The sequence below is a fragment of the Tasmannia lanceolata genome, unplaced genomic scaffold (assembly GCF_043159265.1).
Source record: "Tasmannia lanceolata isolate RefF3 unplaced genomic scaffold, GAP_Taslan_0.1 ptg000008l, whole genome shotgun sequence".
Classification (NCBI taxonomy): domain Eukaryota; kingdom Viridiplantae; phylum Streptophyta; class Magnoliopsida; order Canellales; family Winteraceae; genus Tasmannia; species Tasmannia lanceolata.
This window is the reverse complement of record NW_027518685.1, coordinates 29,388,441-29,414,121: the sequence shown is the minus strand read 5'-3', so window position 1 is coordinate 29,414,121 and position 25,681 is coordinate 29,388,441. Positions and strand designations below refer to the sequence as shown.

The 25,681-nt window shown below is 38.4% G+C and overlaps 2 protein-coding genes across 3 annotated transcripts; one reads left to right on the top strand and one right to left on the bottom strand.

Annotated features, from left to right (window-relative positions):
- On the top strand, positions 1 to 3,270 carry LOC143885108 (myosin-binding protein 7-like). The gene is made up of 4 exons (XM_077389100.1): positions 1 to 315; positions 449 to 2,156; positions 2,611 to 2,657; positions 2,747 to 3,270. Exons 2-4 carry the CDS (start codon positions 771 to 773, stop codon positions 2,847 to 2,849), a joined length of 1,536 nt encoding a protein of 511 aa, XP_077245215.1. The 5' UTR covers positions 1 to 315; positions 449 to 770; the 3' UTR covers positions 2,850 to 3,270.
- Positions 3,271 to 20,238: 16,968 nt separating this feature from the next.
- On the bottom strand, positions 20,239 to 24,501 carry LOC143885106 (Ribosomal protein S5/Elongation factor G/III/V family protein). 2 transcript variants are annotated; one of them, XM_077389099.1, is made up of 2 exons: positions 24,156 to 24,501; positions 20,239 to 23,652 (listed from the first exon to the last, which is right to left on the bottom strand). In XM_077389099.1, the coding sequence occupies exon 2, from the start codon at positions 23,629 to 23,631 to the stop codon at positions 20,530 to 20,532; it is 3,102 nt and encodes a 1,033-aa protein (XP_077245214.1). In that variant the 5' UTR covers positions 23,632 to 23,652; positions 24,156 to 24,501; the 3' UTR covers positions 20,239 to 20,529. The 2 variants fall into 2 exon arrangements, with proteins under 2 accessions (XP_077245214.1, XP_077245213.1); XM_077389098.1 differs by having other exon boundaries at positions 20,239 to 23,642.
- Positions 24,502 to 25,681: the final 1,180 nt, after the last annotated feature.

Here is a 25,681-nt window from a genome sequence, read left to right as displayed (position 1 = left end):
CTTTATTCCCCGCACACCCTCTTTGCCGTGTCGGACAAACGGCCGCCAAGCCAAAGACTCAAAAACGAAAACTTCTTTTCTGTTTTATTGCTCGGAAAAACAAAAAACCCTCCAATTTCGGGCCTCTCTGTTCTTCGAACGACAAGAAAGAGAAAAAGAAATTCTAGGGTTTGAAAAGAAAAAGAAAATCTAGGGTTTGAAACATCCCTCCCTTCTCCCTCTCGTTTTCTGATCCTCGTTCCAACTTTTCCACGCTCGGATTCTTGGAAAAATCTCCGACGGAAAGAGAATTCCGTGTTTTCGCTGCAATTCCAGGTATGTTCGTGATAGTCTCGTTTGATTTCTCTGAGATTAATAGCAACTAGTTTTTTTTTTTTTTAAATTGAGGATTTTGTTGTTCTTGTTTGATTTCTCAATCTGAAAAACGGATAATCGGTTGTTGGAATAGGGGAAGGGAGGGTAAATAAAGCTTTCCTTGGAAAAAAAATCGATTTAAGAGCTTCAAATCTAGTTTTTGGAGAGGAATTGGTGCTTTACGGAGGAGATCTTTTTTCTAGGGTTTCAGTGTGATATCTGGTGTCATTTCATGGATTCAAGATCTTCTCGTAGAGGAATTGGAGATTTACGTAGAAAGATATATTTTTTCTAGGGTTTCAGTTTGATATCTGGTGTTATTTCGTGGATTTGAGATCTTCTCAGAGAGAAATTGGAGCTTTACAGAGAAGGATATCTTTTTTCTAGGGTTTCAGTTTGATGTCTGGTGTTATTTCATGGATTCGAGATTGTCTCCACTCAAAGACTCGGTTAAATGTTGTAGTTACGCCTGTAGTAGTTGCTCTCCGATCGGTTCATCCTCCACATGGAATCGCTCTGTGAAAAGGAAGTCTGAACAGATCTCTGATGAGAGAATTGTTGATACTACCAATTCCGAGAACTCCTCTGTTGCTCGTGTGGAGATCGAGAACGAATGTGTTGCCTTGCGAGAGACACTCAACAGTCAGCAACAATTGATACAAGAGCTTTACACCGACTTAGAAGAGGAGAGGAATGCATCTTCCTCTGCCGCGAACGAGGCAATGTCGATGATATTGCGGTTACAGAGGGAGAAAGCTGAGGTTCAGATGGAAGCACGGCAATTTAAACGGTTCGTGGAGGAGAGAATGGCTTATGACCAGCAGCAATTGTTGGCATTGGAGGATGTGCTTTATAAGAGGGATCAGATCATCCAATCCATTACTTGCGAGGTTCAGGCCTACAGGCATAGGTTGTTGAGTTTGGGGTATGGCGAGTCTGAGCTTGAGGTTGTGCCGAGCAGTCATGTTCGTAACCAGAGTGCGAGAGAGACCGCTGAACTGCCATTTGATTACCCCCCTTTTGATTACCCTCCTCTGAAATGCAATTTGAATGAGACACCCGTTTCTCCGGATCGTTTCAATGATGCCCCGTCCGATATTGAGAAATACCCTTTTGGGGAAACACCTTGTGCCCGAGGACAATTGCAGAATTTGGAGTATAGGATTTCTCAGTTGGAAAGAAATCCTAGCAACAACCAGATAGATGGGGATTTCTCCAGTACAAGGAACTTTCTAGAAAAGGCAGTAATCGGGCAGTCGCCCAGGCGGCCAAGGCATGGTAGAAGATTCTCTATCGACAGTTCCAGTTCTTTCGCCGGGTTGGTTAAAGAGGCAGGTCATGATTGCTCAACGGAAACCCCACGACCTGGTAGAAGCTTCAAAAAGATGGAGGACTTTGTAAAAACAGAGGATGATTCGTTGCCTACCTTTTTGAGAAAGGTCGATGATGCATCAGACTTTGGAGATGACATGAGTGACAGAGTTTATACTATTGATTCTGTCCAAGCAGTGCCTTACAATGGTGTCAATGAATCCAAAGTAATTGCGAGCCTCAATGATGATTATGAAGCCTTTCCAACAGGGGAAACTGATATCAAGAAGCTCTATATGAGGCTTCAGGCACTTGAGGCAGATAGGGAATCCATGAGGCAGGCAATTATTTCAATGCGGACTGACAAAGCCCAATTGGTATTGTTGAAGGAAATAGCTCAGCAGTTGTGTAAAGACATGTCACCGGTGAAAAAGGTGTCCGTGAAGAAGCCGTCCCTTATGGCAAGCTTTTCATTTATGTCCGTTCTGAAGGTAATCTGTCGCTTCACCAATAATCTAGTTAATTTTTGTAACTGCGACACTGTATTCCATATGCTTGTTCAGTTCATCAATGGATTTTCTTTTTCTGCAGTTGTTTCTTGTAACCGTCTCACCTTGTGCAACTTAATTGTACCAATTAGACATTGTGTTCTGTGTGAATTTAGGAAGTTGGCTATGTTTGTACATTTCATGAAAAGGGCCTAACAATACTATTAGACAGGGTACATTTGTCAAAAGACCAGTTGCATGATGGGTTCATTAAAATGCATTAATACTAGTGAAATAATGGAATGCCTCTGGTGGGTTTATACGATGACTTATTGCTACCTGATTTCTGCACCATATGAACATCGATATCTGTCAGATACAGACCATACTTCATTTTGTTGATAATTTCTTCGTTGTACTAACTTTACCCTCTTCTCTTTCTTTTTTCCCATTCCAGTGGGTTATGTCATTCGTTTTCTGGAGAAAGAAATCGCATCGAAGCAAGTAAGTAATCATGCATTTGTTTGTCCATGATGCTTTCATTGCATGCTATAACTGAAAGATGATCATTTTTGTCTAAATACTTATGTCAGGTATATGTTTGGGCAATCAGACAACAATGTGGGCTTGCTATTGCTTTTAGATAAGTCCCCATGTCTGAGGCAGTGGAGATGCCTTACAAGAGGGCAAGTGTGAATGCTGTTTTTCACCTCCTCCTACCTGAGCAAGATCTCTGAAACATATGCTCATCTGGGTAAATCATCAACTGGATATCAGTCAGTCTTATAGAAATGCATTCTTTCTTGGATTTCGCTTGACTTTAGAGTTGGAAGTTCCACAGTGTCGAGCATTATTATTTTTTTATGTATTTCTGGCTCCGAGTTGAAGATTTGTTCCTGGGTTTGACCAGTTAAACATGGATATGTATAGGTTTGAGTTCTCATATGATTTTTCAAAATGAAAAGAGGTATGTGCTCATGACCTCCTCACGTGTATATTAAAGTTGATGTATGCTTCCCCAAACATGCTGTGACTAATCTTTATCATTGGACCAAAGCTTTCAAGCTTCATACCTGTATTCTGAGAAAAGTCACGAGATTGAATTATTTTTATCTCATGGTTGGCTCCTTGTGAATAATCTGTTTGCCATCAATCAGTGAAATATGTTCAGGTTTCCCATGTTTCTTCACAAAATATATCTGCTACTTTTCTGCTTATTCTTGGTCATGTTCTTCTCATCAAGGTAGTTATATGAACATATCATTTCCATGTTGCTCATTTGATTTCCTTTCAGATTCCTTTTTTTATGCGAGGGGCCTCCTAATTCCCTATTTTTTTTCACTTTTAGGGTTATTATCTGACTTGTGTTAATAGTGAAATTTAGTTGTATGATAAGTATCTTATAAATGTTGTGGGAATGAAGATTAAGAGATGGGAAAAGGCGAGGATAGAAAACATAAAAGAATTATTGTTTGAAAACTATTTCAAGATTAGGAGCAAATTAGAACTATATAATTTACTTGTCTCCCATCTAGTTATATGAATACAGCATTGTATTCTGCAGTGCAGGCCATATCTAAATAAAATTTGGAGCTGCTACTAGATAATTCTTTTTTTATGCATATTGTAGAACCCACATAGTAGCAAAAGCGGGAAGAAGTGATGGAGAAAAGGGACCTGGGTGTCACTTATGTAAGTGAATGTTTTAAGAAATATCATATGCACTAGAAATTAGTTTCCAATTATGATCAGGATGCCTAGAGGGGGAGATTGTCGAGGTTAGGATGATTAAAGTAGTTTCTAAATATTTCTATTTCTAGTTTGGATGGTTCTAGGAGTTTCCAGGTTCAATGGAAAGCTTGTCCTACATATGCATCATATGAGTAGAGAAATTGTCTTACCCTTCAGGATTTGGACAAGCAAATTAAACGATTAATTCAGATCATGCCAAGATAAGGATGAATTAGTCAACAAGATTTGACATCACTAACAAGGCCAAGCGCAGCGGCACCATCAACAGTTCCATCCTCAAGTTCTTGTTTGACTTGATTGCATCTGAAAGAAGGTAACCAATTTGAATCAGGCCTCGACCACTGAGAATTTCCAAGGTATCACCATCGATCTAAGAGATTGCTCTCAAGGTTTTGGAGGACCAAAACAAAATTCAACCTATGGAGGTTGATATTCCATTATGGAGACTCAAGATGAGGAATTGGAGATCAGATAATGAAGTTCGGATGCTCAAGGTCAATCAATGTAAAGAAAAATGGAGGATTTAAAAGGCAAATCGTTGTGTCTTTTTATGCTGCAGCCCCGTGGTAAGTTGCTTTCTAAAGACATTTTGATTTGTTTAAATAGTGAAGAGGATCCCAAGTGGAAGCACCTCGTTGAGGCAAAATTGGTGAGTCCATGTGTGGATTGGATTGTTCCCTCTCTGAAGAACGATGGTACTTGGAGGGGTCGTCTGCTTGATTTTGAACAATACATGATGATCTGATCGTGACATTAGTGTGATATCATAGTAAGATCTTCGAGAGATGTCTCTTCTTTTAGTATGGTAAATATTCCTACACTTGGTAGGTTTCAGGATTTTGATTTGTATTATAAAGTTCTCCAAAAATGACTTGAGATCTTAAAGGGAGAGACTATTGATTTTAGTTAGGATGATTCTAGAAGTTTTTAGTTTAGATGAAATTGTCTTTATATAGAGAACAAATTTCCACAAATCAAGGGTGTTTGGTATCAATCTTTCAGCTGAACCAACAAGTGGCTTAGCAGGAGTAATGGGGTGCATGGTGGATAACCTTCCTTCTACATATCTAGGTTTACCTCTTGGAGTTGGCAAACCAAAAAAGAAGAAGTTGGGAACTAATTGTTGACAGAGTTGAAAAGAGGTTTGAAACTTGGAAAAGGAATCTGGTGTCTAGAGGAGGAAGATTGACTATCATTAAGGCGGTCTTGGCCAATATATCAGCTTTCGGTTTTCAAATGTCCCATGAGCGTCATTTTAAGACTAGAGAAGATTCAGAGGTGTTTCCTGTGGGGAGGGGCCAATGAAAAGAAAGGCATTCCTTTGGTCTGTTGGGAAGAAGTATGTAAGCCTATTGAAGGTGGTAGCTTAGGGATCATAAGAATACAGGAAACGATTCAAGCACTTCTAGGCAAATGGTTATGGAGATAAGGAGAAGAGGGATCTCAGTTGTGGGCTAAAGTAATTGATATAAAGTATGGGTCCTGCCAAGGTCATTGGGAAACAAAAGACAAGTTCAAGAAACCAGGTAAAACTATATGGAGGGACTTTATGTGCTTAAAATTAAAATTTCTTAAAGGGGTCAGATTCAGAGTGTATGCTGGGGATAGAGTGAAATTTTGGTGGAATGGTGTACTGATATTCCTTTGAAGGAGGTTTTTCCACAATTGTTCGCTATAGCATCGAGGAAAAAAGTAATGGTAAAAGATTGCTGTCCTCGTTCTGAAAATGGGATAGTGTGGTCTCCATCATTTCGCAGGAATTTTTTTGACAGGGAATTGGAATTGGTGGGAAGATTACTGCAGACGTTGGAAAGGTGCTATATTAAGTTAGATGGGGAGGATAAAAGAATTTGGGTCTGGAACTCAGATGGGGATTTCTCAGTAAAATCATTGTATCATCAGCTCCTACCTTGGTCCAACTCCTCCAAAGTAGCCAAGTGTGGGACATTCAAGCACCACCTAGAGTATGCCTCTTTGGATGGGCTGCACTACTCGAGCGGATCCAGACCATAGATTTCCCGAGACACAGGAATATATGGTTTATTGACTATTGTGCTCTTTGTATTGAATCGGGAGAGTCAGTGGATCATCTACTTGTACATTGTAAAGTAGCCAGAGAGGTATGGCGTGGATTGTTTATAGATTCGGGATTGCTTGGGAAGTTCCAAAAAAATTATTGGGACTGTTTAAGAGTTGGGTGATGGCACCATGGAAGAGAAAAGGAGATTTTGTGGCAAGTGTCCTTCCTAATAACGATTTGGGTGTTATGGAAAGAAAGAAATTCTAGGATTTTCAAGGGTTTCACCAGGGCACAGTTTATTTTCAATAAAGTAATTGCGTTAACTATATCTTGGGTGAAAACATTACCATTCTTTAGATTTGTATCTGCTTATGATCTATGGCATGGTTGGAGAGAGATCTGTGGGGGGACAGAAATGAACCCAAAGTGGCTTGGGTCCCTCCAGTCCATGGAATGCTAAAATTGAATTTCGATGGATCTAGTATGGGAAATCCTGGACCATCCGGCATTGGAGGATTGTTGAGCAATGAAGAGGGAGTGGTGATTTGGGCCTTTAGAGGTCCCATTGGTATCGCAGATGCAAATGAGGTGCGCAATCCATCAGGGCGTCAAGATTCTTCTTAATGTGGACATGAACAAGGTAGTGGTGGAAGGGGACTCACTCAACGTTATCAGATGGCTTCAGTGATCAAAGCCGGGGTACCTTTGAGATTTGGAGCTTATTTTGACAAATTTCTTGATAGAATTGTGATGGCAACGGTCACATTCAAGCATGTTAGGCGGTCTGCGACGTCTGCGAATGGTGATGCGGATAGTCTAGCGAGGGCTGGGGTGCACAAAGATAGCCTTGTGCAGTTCGATTTTCTTCCCCCTAGACTTTTGTTGTAAAATCGTTATCGCTTCTTCGGTGTACTCATGTTTAGGGACCTTCTCTGTCTCTATTTTATTAATGAAATCTATTTTCCATTAAAAAAATGAAAGTCTTTATATATATATATATATACACACACACACTAGTAAGAAACCCATGCCGATGCACTGGCGTACAGGAAAAAGTAAGAAAATTCAAAGAAAAAAAAGATTATTATATTAAAAAAAAAAGACCTTTTAACAGAGAAAACTTAATGGATATGAAAAATGAGAAAGGATATCAGACTCTTGCCTGATCTGAACCGTTCATATAATATACCTCACTTTGAATCTCCTACAAACTAAAAGTTAAGCCAATCATACAACCCTAACACTGAAGGTAGTGGGATCCAATGAGCCACACAATAGGCGTGCCTCATTTTATTGCAAAACACGAAGCATCCCTTCTCTTGTTGTTATAGTTTAGCCTATTTTTCCGACCGCTTCTCCAATAAAACAAACCTGCGATACATTTAACCAAAATCTTGAAAAAACACATCAGAACATTAGATAAAAAAGAAAGCTCTTATTTTCCATTTGATAAGAAATTGTTTTTACATAGAAGTGAGAAAGAAATGATGAATAAAAAGCTTCAAACTTTAAAAAAAAAAATCACAGCAAAGTACTTCAATATTTCAATAGCCATCGCAGGTACCAATCTGCCCAACCCTCCATTCATTTAAAGGGATATGAAGAAGTGAGACGTTTCTCAAATTTGTCCAGAAACTGTAACCTTGAAAAATATGCAAGGATATGAAGAATGAGAGGGAGAGAGATTTCAGAGAAAGATTTGCAGCTGCGTAATGAATTTGAAAAAAACTTGCGAATATATCCCTTATCCCTTACTTTCTAACCGAATTTAGTTGCCAAAAAATTGAAAATTATAGAAAAATTAAATCTTAGCATCAGAATATAATTAGGAAGAAGAAAACCACTATAGTAATCGAATTTGTAGGTGGTGAATTAGTAATGGTAAATTAAAACCAAGTTAGTAGGAGTATCTATCTTTTATCCTCAACACCTAATTAATAGCTACAAAACAAATTTGTAGGAGCCGTTTTAGTAGGTCAAGACCGATTTTTAAGGGAAAATAATTTTTGTGAGATCTTCGATTTTGCGGTGTATCATGGGAAGCTTTTCAATTTCGTAGGGGCAAATTCTATTTTGCTGAGTTGGCAAACCAAAATTAATAGTGGTAAACGATTTTGTAGGAGAAAAACTTTTCTTGGAAAAAAGACAAATGACAAGGGAAAGAAACATGCTGTGTGTGTGTGTGTATGTATATATATATATATATATATATATATATATATATATATATATATATATATATATATATAGAGAGAGAGAGAGAGAGAGAGAGAGAGAGAGAGAGAGAGAGAGGAAAATGATTGTGAGCTTGAAGCCATATAGCTTATATGAGTTTGAGGGCCCAAACACATGGGTCCCACATTTTTTGTGGTGATCCAACCATTCATTTGCAAGGCCCCATCATAGATAGGGTTTGTACCAAAAATCAGCTCCATTGGATCATCCTAAGCCCTCCAAAAGCGGAGGGCAAAAATGGGCAGATTTGTGGCAAACGGTGTCTGTCCATTTTGCCCTCCACTTTTGGATGGTTAGGATGATCCTATGGAGCTGATTTTTTGTACACACCCTATCTATGTAATGGCCTTTCAAATGAATGCTTTGGATCATCCTAACAATGTGGGCCCACATGTGTTTGGGCCCTCAAGCTCCATTAAGCTATATGAGCTTCAAGCTCACAATCATTTTCCTAAGTTATAGCTTATCTAAACTTATCCAAGCTATAGCTCAAAAACACATGTAGCCCACATTTGGAACACTTTCCTCATATATATATATATATATATATGAGAAAACGGTTCCTACACATATGTGTAGAGAGTTCTCTACACACTAGCTTAAAATACAGTGGGGCCCACATTGTTTGGGTGATCCAAGCCATCCATTTTAAAGGCCCTCACATAGATAGGGTGTCTACAAAAAATCAGATCCATAGGATCATCCCAACCCTACGATTTGTGGAGGTAAAATGGATGTCTTTAAACCTTCACAAATTAGTCCATTTTTTGCCTCCACAGTTCGAATGGTTAGGATGATCCTATGGATCTGATTTTTTGTGGACACCCTATCTATGTGAGGGCCTTAAAAATGAATGGTTTGGATCACCCCAATAATGTGGCCCCCACTGTATTTTAAGCTAGTGTGTAGATAACTTATCTACACATATGTGTAGGAACCGTTCTCTCTCTCTCTCTCTCTCTCTCTCTCTCTCTATATATATATATATATATATATATATATATATATATATATATATATATATATATATATGAGGAAACTGTTGGTGTGCTTAAGCTCACCAAACTTATGGTGTGCTTAAGCGCCCAATCACATGGGGGCCCACTTTGTTAGGATGATCCAAAGCATACACAGATGGGGGGTGTACCAAAAATCAGCTCCATAGAATCATCCTAACCCATCCATTTGTGGAGGTCATAATGGACAGACATTGTTTGTCCACAAATCTGCCCTTTTTGTCCTCCACAAATGGAGGGGTTAGGATGATCCTATGGAGCTGATTTTTGGTACACCCCCTATCTACGATAGGGCCTTGCAAATGAATGGTTTGGATCACCACAGAAAATGTGGGACCCACGTGATTGGGCGCTTAAGCGCACCATAAGCTTGGTGAGCTTAAGCGCACCAACAGTTTCCTCTCTCTCTCTCTCTCTCTCTCTCTCTCTCTCTCTATATATATATATATATATATATATATATATATATATATATATATATATATATATATATATATACTAGTAAAAAAACCGGTGCGATGCACGGGCCGACAAAAAACTGTACGGACCACATCATAGGTTGATCCAAACTGTCCATGTGATGGAACACAATATCAATAGGTTGTGCCGGTAAAATCATTTCCATAGGCTGATCCTAGCCTTCCAATCTATAGAGGTTTCCATAATTAAAAAAGCATAAAGGAGGGGGGTAGGATTGAAATTATGTGGCTTTAATGGATGCCTTTGTTAAAAAGCATAAGCATAAAGGAGGGGGTAGGATTGACAATATGTGGGTTGAATGGGTGCCTTTGTTAAAAAAAGTAAAAAAAAATGATGTGTAATTCTCATAGGATTTTGGGAGAAATTCAAATAATTCTCTCATTTTCTCTTCTTTTCTCTTCTGCTATATATATATACTAGTAAAAAACCCGGTGCGATGCACGGGCTGGCAAAGAACTGTACGAACCACGTCATAGGTTGATCCAAACCGTCCATGTGATGGAACACAACATAAATAGGTTGTGCCTCAAAAATCATTTCCATAGGCTGATCCTAGCCGTCCAATCTATAGAGGTTTCCATAATTCCCCTTAAATCGGATGGTTAAGATCACCCTATAGATTTTTTATTAAAAAACCATAAAGGAGGGAGGTAAGATTGAAATTATGTGGCTTTAATGGGTACGTGCGATGCACGGGCCGACAAAGAAGAACTGTACGGACCACGTCATAGGTTGATCCAAACCGTCCATGTGTTGGAACACAACATAAATAGGTTGTGCCCCAAAAATCATTTCCGTAGGCTGATCCTAGCCCTCCAATCTATAGATGTTTCAATAATTCCTCTTAAATCGGATGGTTAAGATCACCCTATAGATTTTTTATTAAAAAACCATAAAGGAGGGGGGTAAGATTGAAATTATATGGCTTTAATGGGTGCATTTGTTAACAGCATAAAGGAGGGTAGGATTGAAAATATGTGAGTTGAATGGGTGCATTTGTTAAAAAAAGTCAAAAAAAGTGATGTATAATTCTCATAGAATTTTCAAAAAAATAAAAAGATTCTCTTCTTTTCCATCCAGCTTATTATAGTAGATAGTAGATATGGGTGTAGATTGTTTAGATGAATTAGACATTTTGGTGTTGTTTAGTTCAATGAAAGAGATTTTGTGGGTTTGAGTGAGCAACTTGTCCTACTCTTTTATTCCTTTCCTCTCTTACACCCAAGGGTCTGTTTTGTTGCACATTTTTTGGGCTTTACTAGGTTCTTTGGTTAGTTTTGGGGTGCCACGTCATCTATTAGTGGTGTTTGGTTCCATGTTTTGATTCAAACTGCTAGGAGACTACTTGCTTTTCTTTCCCTTATGTGTCCATGTGGCAGGACTTTTGTCCCTCTCCAAACAACTTGAAAAAGAAGATTTTTTCTACTAACAAAGTCTTGGGATTTAGCACCAGGAAACTAATTTTAGTTAACAACCAAACACTACTTTCCACTACTCTACAAGGAGACGACTTCACTGCTATTACACTTGTTGACTTTTTTAGTTCTAATTCACCACCACTCTACAAGTCAACTATTCTAATTCACCACTACTCTACAAGGCAACTATTCTAATCTACGACTACTCTACAAGGCAACTACGTGAGACCAAACAGAGCCTATGAGAATTCAATTACATGCATTAAAGAATTCTATCACATGCAACTTGCTTCTTGTTTCATTTAATATCTAATAGGAGTCATTGCAGATTAGGAAACAATGTTTGTTGGATAGTAGTTGATGGTTTTCTCTTTGGCATGAAAGAACATTGCTAGCAAAGATGCAACAGTTCTCAAAAACTTCAGGAAGGGAAATCACCTTGCATAAAATAACATGATTTATTTGAAATGTGTTCGTAATCCATGATATACATCTATATCTATATATATAGAGCTTGATTTATTTAGCCATCTCTGTTCATAGAAATTTTAAGTGCATCTTGATAAAAGATGACAAAAACTATGAAGAGTGTAAAATGTTTGGGTTAGAGGCAATCTTGATGTAATCATGACAGGGGTAGGGATTTGATGGTTGAAGCAAGAAGTTCTGAAGTTGGAGGTGGGTTTTTAAGTAGGAGCTGCTCTTTTGGTTTATGATTGTAGCTACAAATGGCTATCTTCTAAGGTTCTAACTAGTTCTGCTCTTGCCCCAGCTGAGCTCAAAAAGAAAGAAAAGAATGCACAAAAGAGAAGAAAACATTCTGACCAGGTTGCTCCAGTATAATCATTTTCTGTTCCAGTGCTTATATTTTTAAGCTCATCTATGTCTTACACGGTCTTCACATCACCCTGTGAATTTTAGAGGTTTTAGTACATGATCAAGTTTAGGTCTAACATTTTAGTATGCTTTGGGTATTTTTCATTGCTCTTAACTTGGGATTCATTTTTTTGAAGATCTATCATTGGCCGGCGCTGGAAAGAAAGAAAATCATGGCTATAGATTATGTTACATGGACCACCCGAGAATTAAAAAAGAAAAAAGAAAAAAAGATCGTTACATGGATTCTTTTGAATGGGAAAGTACACCTCTCATATTCCAATACTTAAAGATTCAATGAGACACTTCTAGATTCTAAATATTACTATCACAACTTTGCAATTACCGCATGTTTTGAGTTTTACCCATTCTAATAGTGAGTTTTTTAAATGAAAAGTGAGTTTTTTAAATGAAAAAAACGTTATATCTACTTAACCTATTTAAATTTTCATTGTTTTACTTTTTATAACCTTGTTATTAGAGGGTGTTTCTGATTTTAATTTTCAAATCAGAAACCCCCTCTAGTTTCTGAGTCTCTGACACATACACTTCTACCCCTGTGGTTCTAAACGTGACAAGTACACCCCTTGAGGTTTCAAAACGTGACAAGTACACCCCCTCTGTTAACGGTTCGTCATGTTAATAGTTTAACATGACGGAAAGATTGAAATTAACCATGGTTAATATTTTGAGGACATAATTACCCTCATTTGCAGAGGGATTAGGGTTACGCCATTTCTCACTTGTGCCGTCGCCACATTCGGTCACCGCCGTCACCTCCACTACAAACAATGAAACCCCACCCCATGGCTACATCAAACCCACATTTCTAGAAAAAAAATATTGATAAAAACAAAAACAAAAAAGCCTTAAAATATTAGGGTTTATGTGCAAATTATGATAATGGTGTGAATGAAGACAAATAAAACTCCTAAATCGAGGGTTTATGTTGATAAATAAAAAAGGGTTTGAATCAAACCCTAATTTTTAGTTTTCAAGCCAGAAAACCCTAATTTTCAGTTGGGGAAGGCGAGGGCATTTTGGTCATTTTCACCTCGCTGTCTGGTCCATCCAGTTAAAAAAACCCAATGAAACCACAGTGGGTGTAGTTGTCACGTTTAGAACCACAGGAGTAGAAGTGTATGTGTCAGAAACTAGAGGGGGTGTAAATGTAATTTTCCCTCAAATATTTTGACGAATAGACAAATAATTCTTTGTAGGGTTTGTCAAATTTGAAATTCGAAACCTATGTCGGATTCCAACACTCTGCACACATACTGATGCAACATATGCTATGGCCTATGGATATATGCAGCAAAATGTTAGAATATGGTGAGACCTTGTGATTCTTTTATTAGGGTTTGGCATTGCAGATGTAAGTTCAAATGTTTAATATTATGTTTGGTTATTTAATTTTATTTCTTTGTTTGGTTAGGCAAAAAGACTGTTCTGATTCTGAAGTGCAATTTAAAACCTTTGCTTTAAAAACCAGAGGGTCCGATTTGATCAAGCTGCCATAATTCGAAAAATAATAATTAGACCAGTGCAAATGATTTGAACTAGATGGTTTGGTTCAACGTAGAAGTTCATTTATATAATAAACTTAGATTATTAGTTAATAACGCGTATTGTTAAAACCAAAAAAAAAAAAGAAGTAAAAGTTGTATTTAACGCTTATTATTTATCAAGTTACCTTGTTAATTAACAAAGAATCAAACTTAAGCCCTGATTTTGAATATAGGGAAATGATATCAACACTGCTATGTTTTTATAAGATGAGTGACGCATCTTGTCGTGTGGTGTTTAAAGGGCTGTCAGTAGAATATTATAGTTCTCAAAAACTTTTACAAGCCCTCTCTATAAATACTAAAGTATAAGATGCTTTCGCACATCTTATAAAAAGAGTGGAGTGCTGAAATCATTTCCCTAAATTTATTTTCAAACTTTTAAAGTTATAAGTTAATGAGGATTAGAATAATAGAAGTTTTAGATCCTAAAAGTTTTGATTAGAGTTGAAGGCAAGACTAGGGGTAGTTTTCACTAGGGCTGCAACTCGGGTTTAGAATAATATGTACATTACACTTGAATCAAACAATGCTGTAATCAAACAATGTTGTAATTACAATCAAACAATGCTGAATCAAACACTTGAATCAACTCAACTCATAAAAGCAGAAATTACACTCACATACAATAACAGTGGGTGCGTGGGTTTTCACTTTTAACTTTTAACTAACAATAGAAAAAAAATGTATATATTATAACTTATGTAACTCGGGTCGGGCCCCTTCAAACCCGGCTCGACCCGAAACCCATGAAACCTGAACCCAACCCAGGCTATTTTCGGGTCGGGTCGATGCGGGTCGGGTAAAACCCGGCTCGAGTTGCAGCCCTAGTTTTCACTTGTTTGGGTGTAAAAATAGATATAATCACAATTTTTTTGGGGCAGTGATAAATTGACTCCCCATGTGTCTATCTCTCTCTCTAACCCAGAGGAGAGAGAAAGACACATGGGGAGTCGATTTATCATATTTGGGAGTCGATTTATCACTTCCCTTTTTTTTAATGGTAAATAAAATCACAATTAATTAAAATTATAATTTACCTCTTACATCATCAGCAAAATGAAATTTTTGTATAATTATGATGGGGTTCTGATATTGCTGATATTTCTTGGACCTAATTTATCAGCCACTGATGACTGCATAATCTAATTCTGATATTGTGGAACGGAAATATCTTAAATCCTTTACGACGAGCATTTTTTTTTTCTTTGGCTCCGTTTCTTTCGACGGACGTAAAATTTGTTTTTGGTTAACTAAAAACAAATTTTACGCTCATGTTTACGTCGAAAGAAACGGAGCCTATAGGAAAATGACCATGTATGGCATGGATCCTATGCCATGCCTTCTACAGCTAGGGGTGGCTAGAACCAAACCAAACCCGAAGAACCGAACCGGACTTGAACTGTGTAGAAAATACTTTGGGTCTGGTTCGGTTTCACTGGTGAAGAACCGAACTTATTCGGTTCGGTTCCGGGTCTAATGTTGTTGGTTCGGTTCCAGAACCGAAGAACCGAACTTTTGAATATATATAATATTTTTTATATTTCTATTATACATATACTTATTAATATAAATTACTCATAATATTAATAAATAATAGTTGATACTATTCTTATAATAAGAAAGTAACTTATATTATAACTTTAATTAAAAGTTTTTATAAAGGGAAATGATATATCCGCCCCTATTTATCACTAGGAACACCCTCTGTCAGTATACATGGCAATCAAGGGCATTGAATTCTTCTGACATCAAGTACAACAACCCCTCTTTAGTCATTGATACACTAATAGGGAGTGTTCCCGGTGATCAAAAGGGGCGGATATATCACTTCCCTTTATAAATTATAATTAGTAATTAGTAATTAGTAATTAGCCACTAGAACCGGAGAACCGGACCGGACCGAACCAATTATGTTATGTCCGGTTCAGTTCGGTCCTACTATGTACTACGGTTCGGTTCGGTTCTTACGGTTCATGGAACCGGGAACCGAGAACCGAAAAAAAGGTAACCAAGGACCGAGAACCGAACCGGTTGGCCACCCCTATCTACAGCTATCAATCCATGAATATTGTTGCCCATCACAAGATGTCTTTAAGCCACCGATAAAAAAAAAGATGTTTTTAAGCCATTGATTTTTACATGCCAAAATCCTGCGTACCAGATCTCAATTTGGCATCATCAGATTTGATCAATTGTAAAGTAGCTGACAAATATCTCAAAAGCCCGAGGATTGATGGAACATGTTTGGCCAAGCTCAGTAGAGTGCGACTTGGGAGGGGTTGGGTTGAGCTTTTGCTAAAAATGAATTGGAAGGAATCCGACCCCAACCCTGACCCGATTTTATGGTAAAAGCTCAACCCGAATTCCCAAAAAACGACCAGAGTTGCACCCCTAACCCTAATTTGCAGCCACTCAACTGTTCGCCTTCTTTACAAAACAGGAATACAATGCTTGCTTGGTGACAATGCTGAAGTATATGTGGATCATGTGTGTCAGTTACAAGAAGTGAAAAGAAGAATCCAGCCATAGTTACAAATACCACCCCCCATATTTTCACAACTTTTGATATTTGTGATTTTTTTCTTAAAACAATAAAAAAATTTATCTAAGATTTTGAAAAATCATTGAGATATCTTCATAATTTTTTTTTATCTTGAAAATATCACAAAACTATCCCGATAAATTCACAAAATTATTTGTTCTATTCACAAAATTATTGACCATTGCACTCTATGCTTAGAAGCAGGGGAATCAGTGGACCATTTTCAAGTTCACTGCAAATTGGCATCAAAGGTATAGAGTAGGGTCTTGTGTAGATTTGGGATTACATAGGTCTTCCTGAAAATTCTCTTGGAGCTTTTTGAAAGTTGGGCCTTGGTAGCGTGGAAGAGGAAAGGTAAGACCCTTTGGTATGTTTCCTTTCTTGCCACCATTTGGGTTCTATGGAAGGAGCGTAACACTAGAATCTTTCAAGGTTATTCAAAGGGAGCCCAATTCCTTTTCAATAAGGGCATTGCTTTAACCATTTCCTGGGTGAAAACTTTAGAATCCTTCAGATTTATCTCGGCGTATGATTTGTGGCACAGTTGGAGAGAGAAATGTGGGGTATCTAATAATGCCCACAAAGTAGTACAAGTATGGACCCCTCCTCCCCAAGGGATACTTAAATTTTAAAAAAAAAAATTTGAGAAGGTTACTTAAATTAAAATTTTGATGGCTCGAGTATGAGCAAGGTTCTGAAAATTGTAATCGAATCGTAAATCGTAACAGGGTTCGAATCGTAAATCGTAAGATTTATATATATATATATATATATGAGGTATATGATTGTACGCTCGACTGTAAAGTTAGGTACGGTAGAGTGCCAAATCACATGGGTCCCACATTTTTGGTGGGCATCTAAACCATTCATTTGCAAGGCCCCATCATAGATAGGGTGCATACCAAAAATCAGCTCCATAGGATCATCCTAACCCATCCATTTGTGGAGGCCAAAATGGACAGACAGTGTTTGTCCACAAATCTGCCCATTTTGGCCTCCAGTTTTGGAGGGGTTAGGATGATCCTATGGAGCTGATTTTTGGTATGCACCCTATCTATGATGGGGCCTTGCAAATGAATGCTTTAGATGCCCACCAAAAATTGGGGACCCATGTGATTTGGCACTCTACCGTACCTAACTTTAGGTACGGTCGAGCGTACAATCATATACCTCTATATATATATATATATATATATATGAGGAAAGTGTTGGTAACTTATGGTGAGCTTAAGCACCCCAATCACATAGGTCCCACATTTTCTGTGGTGATCCAAACCATTCATTTGCAAGGCCCTATCATAGATAGGGTGTGTACCAAAAATCAGCTCCATAGGATCATCCTAACCCCTCCATTTGTGGAGGACAAAAATTGGCAGATTTGTGGACAAATAATGTCTGTCCATTTTTACCTCCACAAATGGATGGGTTAGGATGATCCTATGGAGCTGATTTTTGGTACACCCCATCTATATAAGGGCCTTTCAAATGAATGCTTTGGATCATCCTAACAAAGTAGGCCCCAATGTGATTGGGCGCTTAAGCTCACCATAAGTTTGGTGAGCTTAAGCTCACCAACACTTTCCTCTCTCTCTCTCTCTCTCTCTCTCTCTCTCTCTCTCTCTCTCTCTATATATATATATATATATATATATATATGTATGTATATATATATATATGTATATATATATATATATATATATGTATGTATATATATATATATATATATGAGAAATTTAAAAAAATATATAAAATGGCAAAAATAAGAATAAAATGACTAATTATCTAATTTCCATTTGAAACTATTAAATTAAATATAAAATTCCATGATTAGTAATCCGAAGCACAAACCATATTCATCGCACAATAAATAACTAAACAAAGCACAAACTTTATTCATCATATAATAAATCATTATATAATTTATCACAACAGTAAACAAAGCACATACTCAAATCTATAATAATCATCATACAAAGAAATGTCAGCGATAAACAAAGCATTTTGAAATGATTTTCATTTTGAAATCACAATCAGTTCTCAAAATCCAAAACAAACAGATTCAAAGTCGAATCGTACTTGAATCGTAAGATTTTTAAGAAAAAAGATTCTTCGTCCAATTTGAATCGTTCAACCCACGAAAAAAAATTCTTCGTCCGATTTGAATTTCGTGGGTTAATCGTTCAACCCACGAAATTCAAATCGTAAGATTTTAACAACAGAGAGTATGGGGAACCCGGGTCCCTCAGGCATTGGAGGGCTCCTTAGAAATGAAGAAGGGATCGTGATTTGGACATTCGGCGGCCCAATTGGGGTGGCAGACTCAAACAAGGCTGAAGTTCGAGCCATTTATCATGGTATCAGATTGCTTCAAAATCAAGACTTGGACTGGGTACATATAGAAGGGGACTCTCTTAACGTTATTAGGTGGCTTCGAGGTTCTCATACGGCTCAATGGAGATTCGCAGATTTATTTGATAAAATGAATGATAGAATTGGATCCTCTTCGATATCCTTTATTCACATAAGGTGGTCAGCTAATGGAGAGGTGACACACGTGATAGAGAGGGTGTTTATAAGGGGGAGATGGAGTTCTTTGACTACCTTCCCCCCCAGCTATTTTTTCACTTGCTTTTTGTTTCTTTTCTGGGCTAACATGCTATCTCTTTCCTTGTATCTTATGGGACTTTCTCGGTCCCTTTCTCTTTTTTAATAAATTTTCCATACAATTCAAAAAAAATGTTATATTTTTATATTTTTTAAATATTTTATTGTCCCAGTTTTTTTGTTCTTGATATAAACCCGAAAAGACAAACAAATTTAGAATAACTCAAAATAAACACCGAGAAATTCCCAAGACAAATATTTGTTACTATGAAGCCAGCAATGCTAAGTACAAGGAGAGGGCTGATCTGAGCAGAGGGAGAATGTTATGGTTTACTTGCAGAATATGAAGTTTTTTTTTTTCAAATATGCGGTTTGCTTGCGGAATATGAGGTTGGCGATAAGTTATGGTTTACTTGCAGAAGGAGAGGTTCCCCACACATACTCAATATAAATGGAAGACTAAAAAGTTTGGGTCATGCAGCATTACGTAAGGTCTCCCAAAAGGGAGGGAGGTCTTTCAAAAAGGCTTGGGCCAGTCCATGAATAGTGGTGAGAGTGGACTTTGTGAGGGCCCATACGAAATGGGGGGGCTGGATTGGAGCCCCTTTGTGTAATATTTCTCGATCTTTTTCGGCAACCTCGTAGGTCCAGTGTCGAACTGAGGGACGAAGGCTGGATTGAATGCTTACATGTTGGTGATCTATGCGATATTATGCAAGCATAAGAACTTGAGGCCATTCAATGGTGATTGTGAAGAGTAGTTTAGTAGAGGATTTTAATTATTAGGGAGTTTTTTTTTTATCCTTTTATTAGTTTATTATCAGCATGTGAGGCTTAGGGTTTATTGGTCTTTTTCTCTTAAATCAGCGTTTAATGAGTACGGGTATTTTTGAACTTCTACTAAATATTATGGAAGAGGTTATTGATATAGACTTTGGGGAGTTTTCTTTCAGTGTAGGAGATCAAAGTATGGGTTTTGAAGGAGATGAACTATGTTTTCCTCCTCTTGTTATTTGCTTGCTACTTGTCTTGGTTGATTTCTGCTAATAAAATAAATCCATTTTATTGATGGTTGTTTTTCATTTTTATTTCTCTTGGTTGTGTCACTGTGGATCTTTCATACTTGGTAGATATCAACAGTCAGGGTCTCCCCTGAAATACAACCACTTCTTATGCCAAAACTACACTACCATGCAGAGGAATCTACACAAACTAGTACTTCCATCAAAAGAAATCATTTCACAATAACTGTTCAAACCAAGAAGAAATGAGAACATACAAGACATAATAGTCTTCATAAGAAGGCATAATAGCCTGACAAGATGGTTTATATCAGCCACAGGAAAACATAATAGTCTTCACAGAAGGCATCATAGTCCAGGGAAATGCATGAACAACTACTACACTACAAGCTTGCATATATGAAACACACACCCTAAAAAGATAAATACATCACATTTGAACTGGAGAACTCTTCTAATCAAATGGAGTTACCCGGAACGTCATAAATTAAAAGTTGCATCTGATTCTCAATAAATCTAAACTGATTGCAGGAAATAAATTTACCCCTGAAATGCACCATAAATGCTTTACGATCTAGTCCAGACAGTTTGATACATTAAAACATGTTTTATGAATATCAATACAATTAAATAGAGATATCCATCTATGTTCTCTGAACAAATGAACTTCTTTCATTGTAATTATATTTTATCCATGCACATAATCCAATACAAGAACCAAGCTCATCCTGAAAATTGAGTTTGACAACATGGATGTATAGCAGTTGCTATTAGTCTTTCAATGGAGTATTGACATATAATTTTATGAGGCATATGGGAATTTCAACCCCACCAAATGACAATTCACACCTTCCGAGCTAGTGTCCGCTGCTTTGTTGCGTGCTGGACAACTTTCTCCTCCACTGGAAGTCCTTTGCGCCGCCTTACAGCATCAATAAGTTTCCTCGCCGTGTTTGGAAGAACACTAGACCCATCTCCAAACTCTTCAAGCTCTTCCTCTGTTTTTGGTATGAAGAAAGGGTCCTCTGGAAGCGCTTCCCAATGACTAAGTACCAGCAGAGCACTTGAAGCTCCTGATGTCCATCTCCTAAGCTCATCTGCAAATCCAAAGCTTTCGGCCACTGGGACATAGGCATGAACAGTGAACAAAGAAGACCCTTCTTGCATCTCTTCTTTTAGGACTCTAGCCCGCCGCCTAGAAAGCACAGCATACATGGGACCCAAATATTCGGTCGGTGTATTCAACTCACAGAAGTACATTGCTTCCACCAGCCGGGGCTTCTTCTGAAGCATGGCCGCCCTACAAGCTTCCTTAACTACTGTCATAACCTGTCCGGTGAAAATGCCATATTGCTCGGGTTGTATGGCAAGTTCAGAATCATTGGGTCCGCTTTCTGCAGGAAAAATGTGGGTTTCCACAAGGAATGCTAAACCCCACATGGGCTCGTCACACAGTGGCCCAGCGGCCGTAGCTAATTGAAAACCCGACACAACACTCCTCTCAAGATTTTGTGCCTCTGTATACAATGATCTAGTTGCTCCCAACTCATTAGCAGCATTACCATTTTCAGTCTTTGAATCAGAAACATTCAGAAAACCTAACATTTCAGATACAGGCGAAGAACCCTTTACAAGAATACAATCTTTTCCATGGTAGCAATCAGCATTCCCATCGGGAAGAAGGAGAATATTAGGTCCAACCTGTCTAGGCCCAAATGCCCATATCCTCCGCAAAAACCGGAACCACAAGCTTCTATATTTCTCCACTCTGTCACTTTCGAATTCTTTACTTGTGCACTCAATTTCACTCTCTATAGCATCAATTATTCTCTTCTTGAGTGCTGCAACTGAATTCTCCTCTTCGGCAGCACGGTTTTCTTTCCATGCTTCCAAACTTTTGTTTCTCTGTCCAGACTTTCCTTCTACAATATCACCAAGTAAATCGGAGCTTTCATCAAGAACTTTCGTTAGAGCAAGTGGAAGTTTTATGACTTGCACACGAACAACACATCTTCCATTCGAAGTTGTTTTCTCAACATAATCAGTGCTACCTGATAATAATTTCAAATTCTCTAGTGGATTAGATCCTTCCTCTTCAATGGTCTCTTTGTACGATACAAGAGGAGGTGAAACTTCCAAGCTTACCTTCGCAAATCGCTCTTTCAAATCCTTTATGCATCTCTCCAAATGCACCTCCCCTGCAGCTGCAAGTACCTGTTCCCCTCTTGAAGAAACCGTAACCTCTACGAATGGATCGGCCCGATTTAGAAGCCTCAATCCCCTCATAAGGGCACCCATATCCGCTGGATCAGAAGGCTCGATAGCCACTCTTAGAGTTGGTGAAAGCTGAAAAACCATACTTGAGAAAGGCCAACAATTTCTCGTTGATGAAAGTGTTGCACTTTTCAAGATGTACTGCCCCAGGCCTCGAATTGCCACCACATTCCCTGCTGTGGCAGTGGCTACAGGTTTCAAGCCTTGGCCCATCATCAGATACAATGAATGCAACTCGGCTTCCTGCACGTGCTTCTGCATTGATTCAGTTTTGGTAGGGTCATATAAAGCGGAGAGAACGAACACCTTCTGCCCACATGAAAGAACCCCACTGAAAATCCTAGCAAAAGCAAGGAAGCATTCGTCTGAGTCGCCACCCCCAATATCTTCCATAGAATTGCTCACAATTTCCCCATTCGGACCTCTTTGTGGGAGCATTTTTAATGGAACAGCAAACATCTTAGAAACAAAAGCCATACACGGTGCCTCAGTGCTAGAATCACAAACCTCAACACATTTCCTTACATGCTCCGCTTCTTCAAGCACATCAGAACTGACCCCACTATCCAAAAACTCCCTCTTTGGAAGCAAGCGTGAGATCCTAATCGACTGGGCCGAGATAGGATCGGGCACACACTTAACCACCATCGTCAAGATGGCTTCCGATAAAGGAAGCCAGCGGCTCATGACGGCCTGGAGTACGACCTTTGGATCCTTGTGTTGAAGTTCACGCGATGAGATGGACAAATTAAACGATTTAATGACTTTCTCGAGCATTGCCTTATCTCCGTCCACCTTAAGAGCCGCTTGATAAACCTGCCAAAGCGGTTCAAGCACAAACTGCACGAACATCGGCCGAGCCTTACCTCCTCCCCCAATGCCTTTCTTTCCTACAATCATCTTTGTCTTGGAATTGAAATACCGAGGCCCCCACAAAGCCTTCTGCAATGACACAGAGCTCGCACCTAGCTTTGAAGCATAAAATTCTGCAAACTCACTGATACAAAAACCCCACCCATCCAAAGCACAAACAAAAGCCACATTTCCCTTCTGGGGTTGGAATGTGTCTTCCTCATCATCCTCCACAAGTTCCTGACTCTCCTCACCCATCTCCCCAGCCAGGCCCACTAAGATCGAGTCGACATCGGAGAGATATTTTTCTGATTTGTAAGCGCTTACAATTCCATTAACTTCATGAACAATCCTTAACAATCTATTGTAAGCTTCCATTGGACTCAATTTCAACTCTGAAATTAACCTATCAATCTTATTAAGAACCAAACAAGGGGTGAGCTTCTCTATCCATGCTTGACGAAGAACAGCGTGGGTCTGGATGTGGACGCCCTCAACGGCATCAACCAAGATTAAGGCTCCGTCACTCAAACGGGCAGCGGTCGAGACCTCGCTGCAGAAATCCATGTGGCCTGGTGAATCAATGAGATTGATACAGTAGTCCTTGTATTGAAGAGAAATAGATGAGCTCTTCATAGTGATCGCCCGCCTTTGTTCTTCATCAAGGTAATCCATGAACCTAAGACGGCCCGCTTGCTTTGGGTGGAGGAGTCCTCCGGCGGACCCCGCGATCAGATGATCGGCAAGCGTTGTCTTGCCATGATCCACATGTGCGAGAATGCAAATGTTTCGATTTTTCAGACAACTTGTACTCCCCATTTAAACTGAACCTGAAAAAGCCTAGGAAAAATTATATAAAAAAAAAAAAAAAAAAATCAAGACTCAAAATTTCAACATTCTGAATTCAATACAGAACCCTGATTCACCCATATCAAATCAAAAGCCTAAAAGAAAATAAATCTAGTACAAAAATCTGATCTTTCGAGAAGAAGAACCTCAATAGACTAACAAGCAATTATACAATCAAAGAAAATTCGATCCGAATTAGTATTCCAGCTGTTCAAAACCCCCAAGAACCACCGAAATCCCAATGCAATAAAGCAAAACCCTAGGAAAAATAAAAATAAAAATTTAAGACTCAAACTTTGGACTTTCTGAATTCAATCCAAAACCCTAATTCACGGGAATCAAATCAAAAGCCTAAAGAAAAATAAATCTAGTACAAAAATCTGATCTTTCCGAAAGAACTTCAATAAATTAACAAGCAATTATACAATCACATAAAATTCGAGCAAAATTGTGGAAAAATGAAAAAAAAAATAGTTTCTCGGACGAAAACTCACCGTCTTTGATAGCTGCAGAGTCAAATAAGCTCAGATAGAGTTTTCTCCAAAAACAAATAAGCAAAGAAGAGAAGTAAAAGGGGAGAAAATTAGGAGGAATTTAGAGAGGGAGAAGCGTAGGGTTGGGTTTTAGGGTTTGGGAAAACGTGGAAGAAGATTGTCTTTGGGGTTCTTTTCTGTGTAGGATTGGTGAAACCCTAGCATTAATCCTCTGTCTAACGCATCTGGGAGCTCTTGACATATCTAAATTAAAGAGGAAAAATTAGGGTTTCAACAGAGAGAGAGAGAGAGAGAGAGAGAGAGAGAGAGGCAGGGTTCGAGAACAATACGAAGAAAGTCACGTTAGGTTAATTTTGAAAGGGAAGTGTTATAATGGCCCCATTTGTTCCAAAGACCACTCCCCTCTAATATATTTATGGCCACTTTTTTATATGCAGGGGTTGGTTTGGCTGGAAAAGAAATCGGGCGAATATATTATTAAGGGTGATGATAATTCGCACCTCCTGTAGAATTATTCGCACCACTTATAACGTGATTCGACGTCAAAAAGCGTTAATAGTCTGCCCCAATTAACGGATGCGAATTATCCTACAGGGGGTGCGAATTTATCATGTCACGCAGAATGTTTTTTTTTTTTGGCTCCTTTATACACTACAAAAGAGGTATGTATTGTTAAAGTATAAAAGATAAATAACACCTTTTTCCAACAGCTTAAGCTTCTAGAGAAGTTGGTAAGTTGACATGGTATCAGAGCCAAAGGTCTCAAGTTCAAACCAAAATCTTCATGCGATGGTCGGCCTGAAGTGGGGCTACATGTGCGGGCGAGTGTTAAAGTATAAAAGATAAATAACACCTTTCTCTAATAGCTTAAGCTTTTGGAGAAGTTGGTAAGTTAATATGTATGTGAAATCGAGAGAGTCCATCTTTTAGGTTGGGGGTTCAAATCTCAGCTTCCCTATTAAAAAAAAAATGTCCATCTTGTAGAAATCATGAGGTGATCCATATGATCTTGGTCACATTGGGAACGGACATCCTATGGTAGATACACATACTCTAAAAACCAATGGTTTAACTCTTCTTGACTGACCAATGGTCTAGGATCATCCGATCAATGTTTCTAGACAGAATTTAGCCGGACTTTTAGATCATGTACATGATTGGATCAAGGTATTCTAGATGGAATTTAGACAGATAAATTATCATATGGACCGGGATTCAAGCCGCCTCAATTTAGGACTAGGATCTGATGAATCCGCAAGTCTTCTCTCCATTTTTTGTGAAGGGGGACAAACACCAGGATCTAATTCCTTATTTCTTTCGTTTTTCGTTTTGAATTTCTCATCCAAGAACAAAAGCGGATTTAATTGGATCCATTCGTGGAAGCCAAACTTCAGGCATCTCTCATTTAAGCCTTTTGAATAATGAGAAATGATAAAAGAATGAGGAAAATCATGTCCGACAAGCTGACCCATTTCTCCAATTTCCACACAAAACATGTATATAAGAATAAGTTTTTGCCCGATTTT